The sequence below is a fragment of the Leucopleurus acutus genome (genome assembly GCF_964270905.1).
Source record: "Leucopleurus acutus genome assembly, chromosome: 3".
NCBI classification, from domain to species: domain Eukaryota; kingdom Metazoa; phylum Chordata; class Mammalia; order Artiodactyla; family Delphinidae; genus Leucopleurus; species Leucopleurus acutus.
Genome location: NC_139145.1, coordinates 132,079,639 through 132,099,321, shown reverse-complemented (window position 1 = coordinate 132,099,321; position 19,683 = coordinate 132,079,639). Strand labels below are relative to the sequence as shown.

Sequence of the window (19,683 nt, the reverse complement as noted above, 5' to 3'; positions counted from 1 at the left end):
ACCATCTTGGCGCTCACAACACATCTGAGACAGGTTGCAGCCTTTAGTAAGGCTTTACTAAAGGTTCAGTGGTTACAAAAAGTAGTTTCAGTGCAATACAATAGCAGTTTTATTTCAGCTGTCCACGGATACTGCTGTTCTCCGAGCTCTTCAAACAAGAGCCATCTTTACCTTGTCAGCTAGTGTTTTGTTGCAGATGCATGCCTGGAGCCAAAAGGGAATAAAAATAAAGAGAAAGGAAAAAAATAAGAACTCTCCCACTTTTTTCTTATTGGATCTGTGTTAGGGCATTTCTTTACACACTGTTTATAACTGTCTTAGCCTTCATGTACTGGTTTTGCTGAACCTAATGATCAGCCAGGGGTGAAAGCTTAGGACCTTCTCAGGTGTTTTTTTTTCTGAGCATGCATCTTGCTCTGAGCGTTGGTGTGGTTTTCTCATTTCCCTTATAGGGCATGAGGGAGTTTGTTGCAATGCCATAACTCTCCCCCACCCTCCACCCAATTCCCTCTCAGCCTTTTCTCCCAGGCTTTGGGTGTGCTATTCACTGAATTGTAAACCTCTGTCCTTGGCAGGGGGCTCTTCATTTGCCTTACAGTGTTTTGGAGGATTGCTCTCTGCTTGACACATTTTCCTTCCCTGTTAGGCAAAACAAAGGCAAGTGCCTCTCGGTCCTCACGTAGACCCCAGACAGGTTTACACAGACAAATGTAATCCTGTGAGAATAAGGTCTACTCTGCTCACTCTGGAACCAGAGACCAGAGCCCTACACTGGGTCTTCAAAACCTCCATTGTGCCACAGAGAAGATGTGGGTCAAGGGCAAGTGAAAATGCCATAAAGCTTTACTATCATTTTAAAGTTTCCATTTTCTTGATTCAGTGCTGCCCTAATTGTTGTAAACCTTTGACTTTTTCAGAGTTCTGATAAAGTTGGTTCTGACAGATTTTGCTTGATTTTTTGGTGTTTGTGTGGAGGGGTAGGCTCTTGGAGTTCTGTATTTCACCATTTGTGTTGATGTCCTTCCCATATATTTTCTCAGTTTTAATGCTCAAATTGTCCCTGATTTGACCAGTGGGGAGCTCACTCAAGCTGGTTTCTGTGTCCTTTTGATATTTCCCAGTGATTATTTGGACACTTTCTTGGTTTTTGCTACAACAAAATATTCCAAACTTACTTTGTCATCTTTTCCTAGCCCTGGAATCAGCTGTTCATTTCTCAAAAAAGCCCTGGTTTCTTTTATTGGAAAATGGTTTTTAGAAGACAAGACCTGGATGTTAAGTATGCTTACTGCTATTGGAGTGTCACTATGCTCAGGCCTGGCCCGTTCAGTGGGCAGAGCTGGGGGAGAGGAGGGATACACACACACACACACACACACACACACACACACACAAACAAAACCAGAAATATTTATCTTTATGATATATATGAATATTAGTATTTTATTAATATGTGACTTGTGTTAATCATACAACAACACATCATTCACTCTAGTTTTCATCCTTTCCATTATTAGTTACTGTCTTTAACAGTATGAAACTTATTAGCTTTCATCATTCTAAATATATTTATTTGATCGTTTTCCTTGTATATAACCAATTTTTTATTGTAGCCCCAGCTGCCACTTCCATGTGGATACCCTTCTCTCCCTGCTTAGTCTTATAACTCCTTATTCTAGCTGCTTCCTTTCTACTGCATGGATGCCTTCCTCACTCTTTTTGGGCTCACTGCCCCATCCCTGGTTGTCCCTTCATGGATGTCCTTTGTTGCTCTGCTTTGATGCTGACGTCCTGTGCTGGGCCAGTTCCATGTGTTGATACCCTCTCATCCCTACTCTGGCTCTAACACTTAGTTTTAGACCCTTGGCTCCTTTGCTCTGCCCTGTATAATGGCTTTAGGCCTGAATTGGGAAGAAGACTACTTTTTAAAGGAAATCTGTTAATGTATTAAACTAAGCTTACTAAAGGAGTATTCCACAGGTTTACCAATAAGAGAACTAAAGATGACTATGAATAGTGGTCTTCTGGTTCTTGCCTTCCTAATGAAGGAATGTTAGCTGTTTAATGATGGAAAAACTTAACCTTACTCAAGGATTGTTATAAAACCATTATGGTGGTGAAGGGTACTAGGTTTTTTTCTTTTTTCTTTTTTAAATAACTTTAACAGATTTCAGGATGAATTTTATAAGGTAAGTAAGCAGTAGTTATCTTAATTTTAATGAAGAGAGGAAACTGAGACTCAGCCTAGTAACTGGTTGAGCTGATTTGAATCCAGGCCTGTTGGACTCTGAAGCCCATGTTCTATTTTTCTTTTTTTAAAAAATATTTATTTATTTTTGGCTGCGTCAGGTCTTAGTTGTGGCATGTGGGATCTTTTGTTGTGGCATGTAGGCTCTCTAGTTCTGGTACAGGCTCAGTAGTTGTGGTGTGTGGGCTTAGTTGCCCTGCAGCATGTGGGATCTTAGTTCCACGACCAGGGATCAAACCCGAGTCCCCTGCATTGGAAGGCAGATTCTTAACCACTGGACCACCAGGGAAGTCCCCCCATGTTCTTTTTTTAACAGTAATCTGTATTCTGCCTCTAGTTAGAATGCTTTAGCCATTGGTTGATTTGGGGTGTTTTTGATAGGCTTCGTGACTTTTAAAGCTTATTTATCTGAAATATAAACCGTTATAAAGATGTAAGTTTGATGCTCATTCTTTGGCACAAATTTTTGTGGATTCAGAAGTAAAACATTACCAGAAATAGGAAAGTCCCATCTATTTGTGTATTTCTTGCCAAAGTATATTAGTTTTCAATTCAAAGAACTGTATTTGGGACTTCTAAGTAGTTAGTGGTCTTTTTTTTTTTTTAAAGTCAGGCATGTACACTTAGAACGTATAGAGTTTCGATTTGGGTTATTTCAGAACCAGTGTTCCTTCCCCTGGTGGATTTTTATTGTCAGTGGTGAACAAGTTGTAAATTGGGTGAGATGAGAAATTAGGATTTTCATACTGGCAGCATTTTTCCCTCCATCCCTCTTTCCTTCTTTCTTTCTACATTCTGAGGTATGTTAGGTTTCAACATGATGAAATTTTGGGCAGGGGGGCTGGGGAATGGACACAGTTCAGCCTATAACATACAGGGAGAGGAAGATGGAATGAAATCAGATGGCATAAAGCACAGTTAAAAGAAAATGGAGGGGGAAAGAGGCGGGGATGGTGGTGGTGGGATGAATTGGGAGATTGGGATTGACATATATACACTAATGTGTATAAAATAGATAACTGATAAGAACCTGCTGTATAAAAAATAAAATTCAAAGGAAAAAAAAGAAAATGGATAGGGTGGAGCTTTTAAATGTTAATTTGCTTTTATATGTGTAGGGGGTAAAATTTCTTTTCTACCTTCCTAGGTTCTCTGGCTGGGGCCCTGTAAATTAGACTGAGGAAAGACAGATTAACAAGAGAAAACAAACAGAGGTTTATTAGCGTGTCCTCACACCTGGCAGTACTTAGAGATGAGTAACTCAAAGAGATGAGTAGAATTTGGGATCTCTATACCTAACTTCACAGGGAAAAAGGATACTTAATAGAAAAAGCAAATGACTTTTGAGAAGAGATAGGTAACTGGGTCCTTAGGGGTTTGTGGCAATGTCTGGGTGTGGTGGTGCTGGATTTTGTTTGTTTGTTTCCCAAAAGGAGAAGATTAGAGTTACTCCAGGGGACGGGATTAATAAATTCTTTTGGGAGGCTCTGCTTTGAGGTAGGTAAGGGATTTCAGGAACTCACATGCCTTCAGCTCAAAATTTTTCTTATGTCAAAGTGGCATATTTTGGGGATAGCATATCCTGATCCTTTCACACACTTGTATAAATGTCCTAGTATTAGCTAGTATTGCTCTTTACCTTTTTTCAGAACAGGAAAACCTATGCCATTAGCTATCCATGCTTTATTCTGTAAGAACTCGATTTAAATTAGAATTCATAAAGACATTGAAGAAATAGAGACAGTAGTAGTAGTTTGCCTCCTAGGGATAAGTTTTAGAATATAACTTCTTATTTAACCATCATTTGGGATGAGACCCTGTATAAAATGAAAAAGCTTTAAATTATTGTTTATTTTATTTAGGTCCTTTGGAGTTTTTGTGAATTTTTATTTGGAACAAGCTATAAAAATAATTTTTCATTCTCATTGAGTTATTGGACCTATAATTTTAAGAGTTTCCAACAAAAATTTTCTAAAAAGTTGTTGGACAAGTAACATCCTATCACAGACACCTCAAAACAGTATTTAGCTTCATGTCAAAATAGATAATAAAAATTTTTTATATCCTAAAACACTTGAGTTTTCATTTTTATTTCAGAAGACTTTAAAATATAATGTATGGTGGTGGTAGAATTAGAGCTCAAAATGTCCAAATTTTTGTGTAGTTCATTTTGATTTAGGTACAGTCTTAAAATATTGCATTTGTTTCATTGATATTGGTAAATTGTATCAGGGTTTTTTTTTCTGTTTTTTTTTTGTTTTTTTTTCCTTAACCTTTCTTGTAATGAACCAGTACAGTTTGGGGTAGAAGTAGAATGTTCCTGTAGTATCTTGACAATTTTTAAAGTATTTTAGGAAATTGGTATGACAAATTCTGCCATGGCACTTACTTATATTTGAAAGAATTTTGAAAAAGGAAGACTAACAATGGTATTGATCATTTTGCTTTTTAAAGTTCCACCTTTGAGATTATTATGTAGTTGTAAATATGAAACATCTATTAGTAAACTTAGACATTAATGTTCAGAAAATTTGATTTCTTCATTGACTAATATGTAAGCTCTATATTGAAATGCGTACAGTTGCCCAGTTGGCTTCTCCCTCATTTTAAAAAACTGAGTTTACTGTGTTTAGATTGTGCTGGCAACTTGAAATTTTTATTGATGCAATTGAGAGAGGCTTCCAAAAAGTTAAGTTTAGAATGCAAGAGCAGTGGATACCCATTGTGATGACTGTAATTTTAAAAAACCTTTTAATTATGGAAATTTTCAAGCATATGTGTAAGTAGAGAGACTATACACCTACTTCTACTAACATTTATAAACATATGGACAACCTTGTTTCAGTGACACCCGTTTTCACGGTCCTTTTTTTTTTTAAAGAAGCAAATTCCAGATGTGTTGATTTAATTGCAAAGACTTCTGTATATGTCCTTTTATTACAGATGACCCTTGAGCAGGGTGGGGGTTGGGGTGCTGTCCATCCATGCAGTTGAAAAGTCTGACTTGAAAAGTCAGAAAATCTTTACAGTTGGCCCTCCACATCCGATGCTCCACATCCTTGGATCCAGCCAACCTCAGGTCGTGAAGTGCTACAGTATGTATTTAGTGGAAAAAAAAAAAAAGAAAAATCCATGTATAAGTGGACCCTCACAGTTCTAAACCTTGTTCTTTAAGCGTCCACTGTACCAGCATTGCACTAACAGTCATCACATCTAAAGTGATTAGTAATTTCTTAAAGTCATTTAATATTCAGCTCATGTTCAAATTTTTGACTCATAATTTTCACTTTTTAAACTTGGTTGAGTAAGGATTTATATAAGGGCCACATGTTGTATTTGATTGCTCTGCCTGTGAAAGCTGTTTATTTGTTGAAGAAACCAGATCATTTGACTCATCGTGTGATCTGCATTTGGTGGATTACTTCCTTCATTTGTCCTTTAATTTGTTTCTCTATGTTGAATTTCCTGCAAATTGTTAGTTAAATCAGATTTCAGATTCTGTAAGGGTTGGCGGCAAGAATAACTTGTGCTGTGTACATAGATAGTGCTGCATACATCCTGTTGTGTCACATCAGGAGACACTTGATAACTCATCTATTTGTGATAAGACTATTGTAATTTAAAAAAATAAGCATCATTGAGATAGTTTATAATAAAATTATCCAGTTTTAAGTACACAATTTGATGAGTTTTAACAAGTGTATAGTTTGTACAATCATCACCACAATTAGGATAAATACTCAATTACCCTTGAAAACTTCTTCCTTCCCTTTGTAGTCATTTCCGTTCTCCCCAGGCCCTTCACCTGCACTCTGCTGATCTAGTTTCTGTCACTATATTTTTGCCTTTTCTAGAATTGCATTATAATTGAAATCTTATAGTAGTCAGATCATTGTAATTTAAAGGACGTATAAGAAGATAATTTTGGCCAGGAGCTGTATAGATCTAATACCTTCTATTTTTATACGACAGGGACTTGCCATGAGGTGTTGAAGCCTTGTTTCGCTGAGTTGGAGAGACTGGACCTAAATGGCGCAGCATGACTTTGCTCCAGCCTGGCTTAATTTTCCTACCCCACCATCATCAACAAAGGTATTTTTTCTTGCATCTCTCTTTTCTTTTTGTCTTTCTGTCTGCCTCTGTTTAGTTCATGTTCTACACAGATGTAGTTAAACTAAAGCTTAATGTTTTTGTCGTAAAATACTTTTTATATTACTTTCTAAGTTATTTTATATTTAATCTGTTGGTTTTTATTATTTAAGAAGTCAATTTTCAATATACCATCAACATACTAAACCATTTACTTCAAAAGTTGTCTTTTGAAAGCTCTGCATTTTAAAATTCAAACCAGGTAAGTACATTGCACATTACTTTTGCATCTTACCTTTTCCTATACTATTCTTCCGATAACTTGCTTTACTTACTTTCCTATAGATAATGTTTTTTTAAAAAATCAGAAGTTTTTGAAGTCATTTCTTATAACCAGAAGACTTCTTTTTCAAATAAATGAGACTGTGAATGGCATATTACTCAAATTTTAGAAGTTTTGAGAACTTTGCAGTGTTGTTACGTATAAGGTGACTCACTAATTTAAAAATGTTCATTTTACATAACCAAAACAGAACATAGTTTGTATAAGACTTGCTTGACATTGAAATTGTCATCCACTTACAAGGCATGCTAAGAGGGACCTTGAACTTGATTAGAATCAATCTGGCTCAAAAGCTGTCTTCCACTTTGTTTTTTCCATAGTGCAAAGGAATCAAGAGGGGGTCTTGATCATCTGCTTGCCTGTTAATCAAGCTCTGCCATGCTAAGGCATTCATCTAGGACCTTTTGGGGGTACAGGCAGTTCTTATAGAAGAGTTTACTGAAACAGCTCTTATAGGAACAGTTTTACAATTTGGAAAGTTGTTCCCCAGTAAGGACCTGTCAGATCATAATATATTGAAAAAGCTGCATTGGAGAGAGAAAATTCTCCTAGACAGGGGAATTTTAAAGTTTGAAGATGGCTTTTAATGATCATGTGAACTGACTTTATTTTATACAGATGGTTCTCTGGAAGGTTAATTGGCCTGTTTTCATGTAATTAGTGTGAGCCTAGACTAGAATCTAGGATGCATTTTCTATTCTGTAATATTTCCATAGGACTCATTTTGGAATTTCATAAAATGATTGAACATTTCATTTCATAGACATAAAATGGATCATAGTTGTTAGGAAATGTAGACTATTACTGAGAAGTAACTGAGATCACTTCTTAGTTACAGACTCTGCCCCCTTTCCTCTTCTGTTTAGGTCTCTGGAATTTGCTTCGCTGTTGCTGCTGTTGTTTGTGTCCACCCCCCACCCCCCAGGCTGCTCTCAGTTACGCTTTTCCTGGGTTCATTTTTTTCCAGGCCTACTTCAGAGCCTGGATACATATGAGTTTCTTGCTCCTCCCTTTGTTTCCTTTTTCTCTTTAGTTCATTTTCTCTGAAATGAGTATAAAACTTGTTTTCATTTTTTTTATGTCTATTTATGTACTTTGCCTGTTTTATTTATTTATTTATTTATTTATTTATGGCTGCGTTGGGTCTTAGTTGCTGCACGCGGGCTTTCTCTAGTTGTGGCGAGTGGGAGCTACTCTTCATTGTGGTGCGTGGGCTTCTCATTGTGGTGGCTTCTCTTGTTTCAGAGCAGGGGCTCCAGGCGCGTGGGCTCAGTGGTTGTGGCACATGGGCTCAGTAGTTGTGGCTCAGGGGCTCTAGAGTGCATGCTCAGTAGTTGTGGTGCATGGGCTTAGTTGCTCCGCGGCATGTGGGATCTTCCCAGACCAGGGCTTGAACCCGTGTCCCCTGCGTTGGCAGGCGGATTCTTAACCACTGTGCCACCAGAGAAGCCCTAGAACTAGACTCTTGAATCCTTATTGCTTTCTAGACCCAGACTCTTGATCTGGCTATATAGATCATGAATGAAGATGATGATTTTGAGACTTGGGATTGCCTGTTCTAAATGATCAATTATTCTAATTTATTTTAAATTGCCTACAGAAAGTAGTATCAGTTTGAACTCTTAACTAGCAGTATTTGAAACTATCTCCTTAGACCTTACCCAAAGTGGTTTTGACGAACACAAGTATACACTTTTAGTAATGACTTCTTATACTGTGTGTATCGCTCAAAATCACTATTCATGGATTCTCAGTTATAATTAACCTCTTGTTTTCTGCCAGAGCCCTTTTAATCTTATCTTGAATAAATAGAATAGACTTAAATTACTGTTGGGTTCTCTATTTCAACTTAGCGGGTTTTTTTTCTGAATTTTATTTTATTTTTTTTATACAGCAGGTTCTTATTACTTATCTATTTTATACATATTAGTGTATATATGTCAATCCCAATCTCCCAATTCATCCCACCACCACCCCGCCTCAATTCAGTGTTAAGTCTTTTCTTTGTTATTTGAAGGAATGATAGGAGCACTTGAGTTAAGGGTAGCAGTGTTTTCAGCACTGCACCTGAGCAGTTTTCTGAGGTATGCAGAAGTTTAGCCCCATCATGTGGTGAAATTTTAAACTGCATGTGGTTGTTTATGTCTATGAAGTGGGGCATTGGCTTTTGAACAGTTGATTGGGACCCAGTAAGAAATTTTACATAATGTTTTTAAATGCACATTGATATAACTAAAACAAAAGTCATTTACCTGTGTTCTTCTTTCTCTTTTGGTCTTTTTTATTCCAATAAAAAATGCAAATTGCTACTAATTTCATGTCCTTTATAATGGGCCCTGACCTGCAGTTTGAAAAGTAACATTGTAATTACTTTCCTTCAATAATGTAAGCAGTGTTGGTTTGCCTTGAAAATGTGTGCTTTAGGATGAGGGTGAGAGGATGAGAAAATGTAGTCAGACTTGTAGTTGAGTTCATTGAAACTTCTTGTTTACTATGTAGTTTCTGTTAACTTTTGATTTAGGTATTCTGAGAATCAGAAAATTGTGCTATATTTTGAAAAAGAATTCAGAAAAAGATTTAAAATGTAATAACTAGTGTTTCTTGAGTCATTACTGCATACCAATCACTGTGTAAAACACTTTATAAGAAGGCTAAAAAAATCATAAGAGGTAAAGTACTGTTTTCTTCCCCCGACTTACATATGAGGAAACTGAGGTTGAGCGAGATAAGTAACCTGACCCAAAATGCTAGAATTAGGATAGGAGCCCATGTGTGCCTGACTTTAAAGATTAATCAGCTTAATAACTTTCTTTTCTTGATTATTAAGTAGACCAATTTTTAGAAGTGAAATACCAGGACGTTTTTATGCATACACCAGAATATATTTTTATCCTGGTTTGGATAAACAAATGAAATTGCTTTTTTTTTTTCCTTCAAGGATAGCATCTCCAGCATATTTCTATACTTAGTACATGGGTATCTAACTCTTCAGTGGCTATGTACAGTTGACCCTTGAACAATATGGTTTGACTTATTTGTGTTCATGTATGTGGATTTTTTCCCAATAAATATGTGCTGTAGTACTGTGTGATCTGTGGATACAGAGGGCCGACTGTAAAGTTATACATGGATTTTTGACTGCACAGAGGGTCGGTACCCCAACCCCCTGTATTGTTCAACTGTCAACTGTAATCTTCTATTGGGTGAATTTACAGAGATTAATTGGTTACTTATTAATGGATTAAGCCGCAGGAATGCCTGGACATCTCTTGATTATATATTTGTAGGGGAAATTCCTAGCAGCAGAATCAGCAAATTGGAAGATTTATACATTTTGGTAGATAGTGCCTAATTGCTCTCCAAAAAGGTTGTACCAACTTATAATCCTATAAAAATTTTATAAGGGGGGACCAGTTTTTTCAGTTTTGGCAACACTGGATGTTTTTCCATTTTTCTCATCTTTGTGAAATTGGATGAAAAATGGCACTTCATTGTTTTGATTTGCATTATTATGGTTGAGCATATTTTTGTGTTAGGAACTGTTTCTAAGAACTTGCTTATTCATGTAATTTATTTCTTAGTGATTTATTTGTGATAGCTCTTTTCATATTGAGGGGTTTGTTTGCTATATATTCTGCAGATATTTCCCTCCAGTGTGTTTGTCTTGATAATTCTAAAAGAACCATGTGGATGGTTCTAATAAAATATTTAAACATGCAAAGAAGCATAAAGAATAATTAAACGAACACTTAACCATCCAAGAGTCACATCTTAACATTTTGTCATCTTAGTTCTGTATCTTTTCTAGAAATAAACAATTGAAGTCTGCTGTATGCTTCATCATAGTCCTTTTTCTGTCTTCATTTTTTCCCCAGAGGTATTCTCGATGCATGTTCTTATATTATTACTAAGTATGTGAATATCAATAAATAGTATTATTCTGTATGTTTAAAAACATTTATATAAATGATTATCATTTATGTCTACACCTTGTTTTTATATTCATTATATCTTTGAGATTTTTTTCCCCTGTTGATATCTGCAGATATGCTGTAATTATCTTAAAACTCTGTACAGTATTCTGTTTTGTGCCTCTGTATCACATTTCATTTGTCTCATTAATTTGAGATTGTTTATATTTTTAGGCTACTTTAGAGAGAACTGTATTGACTATTCATGTACTGTCTCCTTGTATACATGGATGAGAATTCTTTTGTTTGTTTGTTGCATTGGCTCTTCATTGCTGTGCACGGGCTTTCCCTAGTTGTCGAGCGAGGGCTACTCTGTTTCAGTGCACGGGCTTCTCCGGTGGCTTCTCTTGTTGCGGAGCATGGGCTCTAGGCGCGCGGGCTTCAGTAGTTGTGACTCGCAGGCTCAGTAGTTGCGGTGCACGGGCTTAGTTGCTCCACAGCATGTGGGATCTTCCTGGACCAGGGCTTGAACCCGTGTCCCCTGCATTGGCAGGTGGATTCTTAACCACTGTGCCACCAGGGAAGTCCTGGATAAGAATTCTTTTGGCCTCTGCTTCTCAAACATTAATGCCTATGAAAATAACCTGGGAATTTTGTTAAAATGCAGATTCTAATTTCAGTAGGTCTCTAATGGGGTCCTAGTCCTAACAGTCTTAAAATGCTGTTGATTCTGCTTGTCTGTGGACCACACTTTGAATAGCAAGGCTCTAAACTATAGTTAAAAGAAAAATTGCCGGAATTTAGTTCTATATTGCTAAATTCCTCTTCCATGTGGTATGCAGATATATACCCCTGTATGCTGTGCATAACTATTGTCTTTACTTTGTACTCTTGCAAAAACTTTGTCAGATTATCAGTTAACATTTTTGCCAATCTTTGTTGTGAAATGTATTTTCACTGTTTCTTGGATATTGGCTTATATTTCTTTGAATTGCTTGTTCACATCCTTTGTTTTCTTTTGGGTTGCCTTTTGGGGGGGGATTGGTTTTGGAAGTGTGTGTGTGTGTGTGTGTGTGTGTGTGATCTTTAATGTTTTAAGTAAAGTCACATAGTTCTTTTTTTGTCTCCCATGTATTTCACTAGATATATGTTCAAGTACTTTATAGTACTTGTTGCTATTTTAAATGCTGTTTTAAAAAGCTTTCATATTGTCTTTGTTGCAGATATATTGTCTCTTGTGTTAGTATTGTTTCTAGCAAACTTCAGTAGTTTTTACTCTAATGTCTTTTGGATTTTTTAATGTGGAAAAAGGTTCATTCACAAATAATATCAGTTTTCTCTCTGCATTTTCAGTCCTCTTACTTGTGTTTCTTATTCGTATTTTATTGTGCTGGCTATATGTCAGAGTCTGTGAAGGGTCTGAAATTTTATCCTACTTTCAACGTAACTATAACAAGGTAGCCTGTTACTGTTTCATGGATGCTGGCAAAAGACATGAGACTTCCGGGTCAGAGACAAAGAGCTTTATTTTTAATTTATTTATATTAATTTATTTATTTTTGGTTGCATTGGGTCTTCGTTGCCACGGTTGGGCTTTCTGTAATTGTGGCGAGTGGGGCCTACTCTTCGTTGTGGTGTGCGGGCTTCTTGTTGCGGTGGCTTCTCTTGTTGCGGAGTATGGGCTCTAGGTGCGTATAGTGCCACAACTTCAGTAGTTGTGGCTCGTGGGCTCTAGAGTGCAGGCTCAGTAGTTATGGCTCGCAGACTCTAGAGTGCAGGCTCAGTAGTTGTGGCACACAGGCTTAGTTACTCCGTGGCATGTGGAGTCTTCCTGGACCAGGGCTCGAACCCACGTCCCCTGCATTGGTAGGTGTATTCTTTTTTTTTTTTTTTTTTTTTTTTGCGGTACGCGGACCTCTCACTGTTGTGGCCTCTCCCATTGCAGAGCACAGGCTCAGCAGCCATGGCTCACGGGCCCAGCCGCTCCGCGGCATGTGGGATCTTCCCGGACCGGGGCACGAACCCGCGTCCCCTGCATTGGCAGGCGGACTCTCAACCACTGCGCCACCAGGGAAGCTCGGTAGGCGTATTCTTAACCACTGCGCTACCAGGGAAGTCCCAGAGAGCTTTATTACTCTTAGCACAACAAGCAGTACAGCATGATTGTGGCACTGGTTCTTCATGTCCCTTAAAAACTCTGGGAGTTGACATGGAGGGGGCCCAGGTGGATGCTGTTCTTGCACTGAGAGGGAAATCTACCGCATTTATAATAAGCCTGCTCTTTGTCTCAGAGTAGGACGTCACCTGTTCCTCAATGTTCTCTGAGAACATAACCCTGAGAAATGAGCCATACAAAGAGCTGTCAAGGCGTTGCATTCTTGGCATACAATAAGAACATGCAGGGATGCTCAGGGCCTATGATGGGTTGCCTGTCCCAATAGTCCACTCATCAGCCATACATGTTTTTGGCCAAACTTGAATTTTCACATGGTTGTACTCAATCAGCTACTCTGATTAATCTGACAAACAGAGGCTAGAACCAAATCCATTTAATTTGTTTCACACAGCATTTAATGAAGGCTACTACCAGTGTCCCAAACAGCACAGTGAGTGAGACCAGGATTTAGCCAATTGTGAATAACTTGGGGGGGGGGACCAGTAAATGATTTATTTCAGCCAACCAGTATATGGTCTAAGACCACTCTGTTATATCCATTAAAATCCATTCAAGGGAGGGACTTCCCTGGCAGTCCAGTGGTTAAGGTAAGACTCCACGCTTCCACTGTGGGGGGTGCAGGTTCCATCCCCAGTCAGGGAACTAAGATCCTGCATGCTGCGTAGCATGCGCCCCCCACCCCCCAAATCCACTCAAGGGAAACTGACCTTAGGTTTGGTGTTATTACCTACAGTTATAGGGGCAATAAGATGGGCCGAAAAGCAACACTTATCCTCAATAGAAGACATTCTGTGGCTTATCCTCCCCACCCCCCCTGCCCCTTTTACAAACATACCACCCAAAGGGACACGGATCACTCCATTTTGTCCAAAGGGACACAGATCATTCCAATTTGTTGTTAAACTTGATTTGGATTACTATTTCACTGGTTTGGTTAAGAAACATGGACAGTGTCATCATTAGTTGCAACCTCAGTTGCCATACATGACATAACCTAAGACCACTTAAGTGTTAAGAGAATCATATGAATTTTTATTAGTCAGAATGAAACAGGTTGTACAGGTAGGGAATATGGAATGTCCATTGAGTACTTTGAATATTTGGCCCATGGCAAGGTTATCATTTTTTTTTTTTTTTTTGCGGTACGCGGGCCTCTCACTGTTGTGACCTCTCCTGCTGCGGAGCACAGGCTCCGGACGCCCAGGCTCAGTGGCCATGGCTCACGGGCCCAGCCGCTCCACGGCATGTGGGATCTTCCCGGACCGGGGCACGAACCCGCGTCGCCTGCATCGGCAGGCGGACTCTCAACCACTGCGCCACCAGGAAAGCCTGCACCCAGATTTTTTTATCTAGAGGAACTGGACGTGACTGGGAGAGGGGCATTTTAAAATGATTTTCAGAGACCCATTATAAAGGTGTCTCGCCCTCACCTTGGTCTACATTGGACACTGTAGTGGGGACTTGGTGAGAAGTGTACACAAGCAAATGGTCATTGTATGTGTAGGACCATGCCAGTTCAACAAGAGAATCCAGGTGCCCGAACCAGATTGTTTGAATTCCTTTTTGGTTGGCCATCAGCCTGAGGGGTGGCCTGGCCTGCAGTTGTTCTTAGGGGAAAGAAAGAAACATCATGTCAAGATAATCCGGGCAGAATCTTGAATTTTTAATATAGGTCTGTATAATCTCATAACTCACCACTTATTTCATCCTGATTATTACCCAGGAAGTGGCTAAGAGGAGATGATCCTTTTTTGGCTATGCTGCAGTCATTGACCAGACTGTCTTACTAAGATGTGAGAAGAGATGAGGGATGTGTTAAAATGCTTGTCAGTACTTGTGGATAGGGAATATAGAATGTTCATTGAGTACTTTGAATATTGGCTCATTGCAGGGATGACCTTTTTGACAGAAGATGTACTGTTAGTGGACTGTTAGTGGTCTGGAATATGCCAAAAACATTACATGAATTAATTTCAAGAGCTACAGTAGTGTGACCAGAGTTAGCCCATCAGACTGCAGCAGTAACAGTGTAGCCTGAAAAAGTTTCAGTGGTAGTGAGACTCCATTGAGAGCTCCATGAAGTATTCAAAGGTTTGATGTAGTTCTCATGTGATACGGTCTTCTTCACAGTGAGACAAACGGACCAACTTTTGGCAGGAGTCACAAGTTGGCATGCAGTGGTGGCTTCTGCATCAGAAAGATAAAGTCCTTTATTTTGTAGCCAGTCTATGATAGTGGGTGTGTTTCATGTCTGATGTGATGATGGATCTAGGTGGTATGCCAAAGACTTGATCAGCATTGTAATTTCAGTCGTTCTCAGTGCCATTGACTCTCATCAGACAGCAAGCTTTACTGTATCAACATGAGTGACTCAGATTGCTTCAGCAACAGCTGCAATTTCCCACAGTGGGTGACCCCGAAGAGATGTTTTTAATCTGCTAGTCTATAGTTTCTCAGGTGACAGACAAGATGACTAGGCCATTGGCAACAGACCAAGAGTTAGAAAAATATAAAATGTCTTGTCCTTAAGAATATTATCTAAGGCGAGGGTCGTAGCTTTTATTTTATTCTGTGTAGCTGATTAGCACTTAACCCATTTGGTTTTCCAGAGTTGTTGGGGCTGGATGGCTGCTGTGTGCACTATCATCTTTTAACTTGGTTGAAGCATCAGTGAGCCAGGCTCAGGCGTTTAAGGGAACTTTTCTGATTTGAGAGCCTTATTGAAATAGTGGCTTGTTACAGGTGACAGGCGGAGGAATAAAGTTTACTCCAAAGTGTAGTTGCCACTTCTAGGGCTAGGCCAGCTGTGCTGTTGAACTCACGATTTCCATTTTGTCAGGAGCCCTCTTGGGCTCTTTATTGGTGTACCACTTTATTGGTGGGTCTTTAGTTTGAGTTGTTTGCTTTCAATAAGAGCTCAGCATTCGGGCAAGAGCCACTTTTTCTTTTTTTTCTTTTGGCTGTGCAGCTTCTGGGATCTTAGTTCTCCGACCAGAGGTTGAACATTGAACCTGGGCCACAGCAGTGAAAGCCTGGAATCCTAACCACTAGGCCACCAGGGAAGTCCCTGCATTCCATTTTAAAAAGGAGTGTACTTCGTGCGTGTGTCAGGCAGATGGCACTGTGGTACTGGGAAATAGCCTCTCTGAATACTCCAGAGCTGTCAGGTCTTCAGCCACATAATCTGATTTTCTTTTCTTTCCTTCTGGGAGCTGTGCTTTTTATTAGACCACTTGGAAGGGGATGGGAATCACCTGTCAACCTGTGACGTTTCCTGAATGGGAGAATCTTGAGCATTTTCAGTACAAGCATGTAACATTAGCACTAACTGTAAAACACAACAGTACATTGAGTTGGCCTAATAGCCCCACCTGCAAGATTGCCTTTTTTTTTTTTTTTCCCGGTACGCAGGCCTCTCACTGTTGTGGCCTCTCCCGTTGCAGAGCCCAGGCTCTGGACGCACAGGCTCAGCAGCCATGGCTCACGGGCCCAGCCGCTCCGTGGCATGTGGGATCTTCCCAGACCAGGGCATGAACCCGTGTCCCCTGCATCGGCAGGTGGACCCTCAACAACTGCGCCACCAGGGAAGCCCTGCAAGATTGCTTTTAATTTCTCTCTCCTGCTGAGTTTTTTTCCAAACTATTGGCCACATTGGGGCACTGGGGTGCCTTTTCCCACTATGGGGACACAGACTAAGGAGTTTAGTACATGCATATCAGAGTTACAGTCTAAGCTTTCAGGAGATTACATGATTTCTTTAGCTTGGAATGTGGGAAAGTACAGGGTGGAGAGAAAGACTACCCCTTTGGGAATTGCATGGGTGGCTTGGAGGCTTTTGCTATTCTGGCTTCTGAAGCCAGGATTGGTGTTGCCTTCTCTCTTGTGTACCTCCTGGCCCCAGCAAACACTCATGCTGGGACCTTTCATGCCCCCATGTGCCATACTGCCATGGCTTGCCCCATACTGAAAACTTTCAGCCACTCTTATGCTTAGTACTGTCTCCCCTCCATGGGAGTGGTTAGGATGGTGTCTTGGGTACCTGTGTGCAACAGAACTAAAAGAGTTTGTCTCTTTCTTTCCTTAAGTTCTTGCACAGTTGACTTTCTTGTTAAAGCAGCCGAGTTTGATGTGGGGAAGGAAGGGATCAGGGAGTACGAAGAGCACAGAATACTTCCACTCTGCCTTTTCTTTGTTTCCAGTAGTAGCAGCAGTTCAGCCTTAAAAAACTTACTTCTAATGTTTTCAGTCTTTCCAAAACTCTCTATATTCATTGCTGTTCCGCTTTGGAGACCTCTTGACTTCGGCTGCCACAGCCATATTGCCTTTCAGGTGGGACTCCATCTCATGACAATACATCCCTTCCTTCTACTCAGAGAAGATTTGCAACAATCAGAGCACTGTACGGACACCTTGTTTCGGTCCTGCCCCTTGCCACTTGGTTGCTAAACAGTGAGGGACCCTTACTTCCACCCATCACTTGGGTGAGAGCAATTGCTGCCAGATCCTGGAGAGTCTTCTCCTATGCCCCAGTCTGGCCCAAGAGACCATACCCTTGTTTTTCTTTTTCCAGAAGGTTTTAACTCTGAGAGCGTGACATCCTCATCACCAAAACTGTTAGGGTCTGTGAAGGGCTTGGGTTTTTACCCTACTTAAAAGCTTAGCAAGCTAGCCTGTTACTGTTGTTTCATGGATGCTGGCAGAAGACAGATAATCAAAGGCTTTACCTTCCATGCACAGAAGCAGCATGAGGATGAAGCCAGGGGCAGTAGGGGAACTTGCACCAGTTAAGTCCCACAGCAGCCATGTTGGATGAAATGGGTATGTGCAGTGGGTTTGTATTGTAACTGAGGAACCCTACTCTTTGTTCTGGAGAGAACTGTAATATTAGTACAATCCAGAGGAATGGTCAGGGCATTAAAACAAAAAAGTTCTGGAGTTCTGATTGTGATTTTCTCAGATTAGTGGATTAATATTGGGGAAAAACAGCAACCTTTATGAATTGTTGTGAGTTTTTATGTTTTTATACATTTCTAATTCTTTAAAATCATTTTTACGCATTCTTCCTTTGATAACTTTTTCTTAGAACATTTGCTTTGGAGAAGAGGAGTTTGGAAATAAATCTACAGAACTTAAAATAGAACTAGCTTCATTTGCCATAATTTTCTGATGTTGAAGAAAACCTTGAGCTATTTAAATCAAATAGTGTGTGATACACAATATTACATTTTGTTACAAAAGAAGGGTACTTTATTTGCTTTGATTTCCTTACAGTGGTCTTTTACCTTTAAAGTTTTTGGATAAATATAGTTGTTGAGCTCAGAATGGTGCTCTTGTTTCTGTTAGGTAGAAAATAATAGATCAACAATGGAACTCATCTTATAAGTTACCAGTTACCAAACACATTGAAAATAACTATAAAATGTTCTTCTTAACCATTTAAAATTCTTGGAAATAAATTAAACCAGAGTATTACTAGTTTTTCAAGTTATAGTTAAGTTGTATATGTATGTTTACCTGTATGCTTATAATCTGTTTCAGTCGTCACTGAATTTTGAAAAGCATTCTGAAAACTTTTCATGGACAGAAAATCGTTATGATGTGAATCGTCGACGACACAACTCTTCAGATGGCTTTGATTCTGGAATTGGACGTCCTAATGGAGGTAAAATTTGCTAAGGAACAGTAGACTTTAAGAATAATTTTCTTCACATTCTTATAAGAATGTTTTGATTGTGATTAAATCTTTAAGCATAACCATCTTCTTTGAATTTATAATACTTTACCATTATTAAATAAAGGTAACTTTGGAAGGAAAGAAAAAAATGGATGGCGTACACATGGAAGAAATGGTACTGAAAACATAAATCATCGAGGGGGATACCATGGTGGAAGTTCCCGTTCTCGTAGCAGTATTTTTCATTCTGGAAAAAGCCAGGGCTTACATGAAAACAGCATACCTGACAGTGAAACGGGGAGGAAAGAAGACAAGAGAGAACGCAAACAGTTTGAGGCTGAGGATTTTGTAAGTTTCTTATAATTTTAATACAAATGAGGTTTCTGTAAGTGCTATGTAAGCATCAAGTCTCTCTCAGATTTTATCAGCACAGCTCATTTTCTACAGAGATCACACTTGACAGGTTCAATTATTTACTTATTTATTGATAAAATATTTATTTATTTATTTGGCTGCACCGGGTCTAAGTTGCAGCACGTGAGATCTTTAGTTGCGGCATGCAGGCTCTAGTTCCCTGACCAGGGATCAAACCCAGGCCCCCTGCATTGGGAGCTCGGAGTCCTAATCACTGGACTGCTAGGGAAGTCCCTCAATTATTTTTAATCCTTACATTTTGTGAGGCTTTTTGTACATAACTCTCCCCTTCCCCAGTCTTCTTCCTTCTTCCCTCCTACTTATATTCCTGTGTCTCACCGTGTGGTTTTTTAAAACTTTGGATAAATTTATGTCATTTTATTCTTCATAGCAGTTTAAACAATTTCCCTTTTCTAGAGAGTAAACATCTAATAAGATTAGCTTTAGAGTACACATTCAGTGCTCACCTCAGTTTTCTTTCTTTTTTTTAACATCTTTATTGGGGTATAATTGCTTTACAATGGTGTGTTAATTTCTGCTTTATAACAAAGTGAATCAGTTATATATATGTTCCCATATCTCTTCCCTCTTGCGTCTCCTTCCCTCCCTCCCACCCTCCCTATCCCACCCCTCTAGGCGGTCACAAAGCACCCAGCTGATCTCCCTGTGCTATGCGGCTGCTTCCCACTAGCTATCTACCTTACATTTGGTAGTGTATATATGTCCATGCCTCTCTCTCGCTTTGTCACAGCTTACCCTTCCCACTCCCCATATCCTCAAGTCCGTTCTCCAGTAGCTCTGTGTCTTTATTCCTGTCTTACTCCTAGG

General features: G+C 39.3%; 1 protein-coding gene across 2 annotated transcripts in view; it reads left to right on the top strand.

The window, feature by feature from the left end:
• GPBP1 (GC-rich promoter binding protein 1) overlaps nucleotides 1–19,683 on the top strand; it is a 72,410-nt gene that overhangs the window by 27,348 nt on the left and 25,379 nt on the right. For both annotated transcript variants that reach the window (XM_082837234.1, XM_082837235.1), the window contains exons 3-5: nucleotides 6,221–6,340; nucleotides 18,306–18,429; nucleotides 18,566–18,789. In XM_082837234.1, the coding sequence (XP_082693360.1) occupies nucleotides 6,278–6,340; nucleotides 18,306–18,429; nucleotides 18,566–18,789 (411 nt within the window). In that variant the 5' untranslated portion in view covers nucleotides 6,221–6,277. The remainder of the gene's footprint in view (nucleotides 1–6,220; nucleotides 6,341–18,305; nucleotides 18,430–18,565; nucleotides 18,790–19,683) is intronic.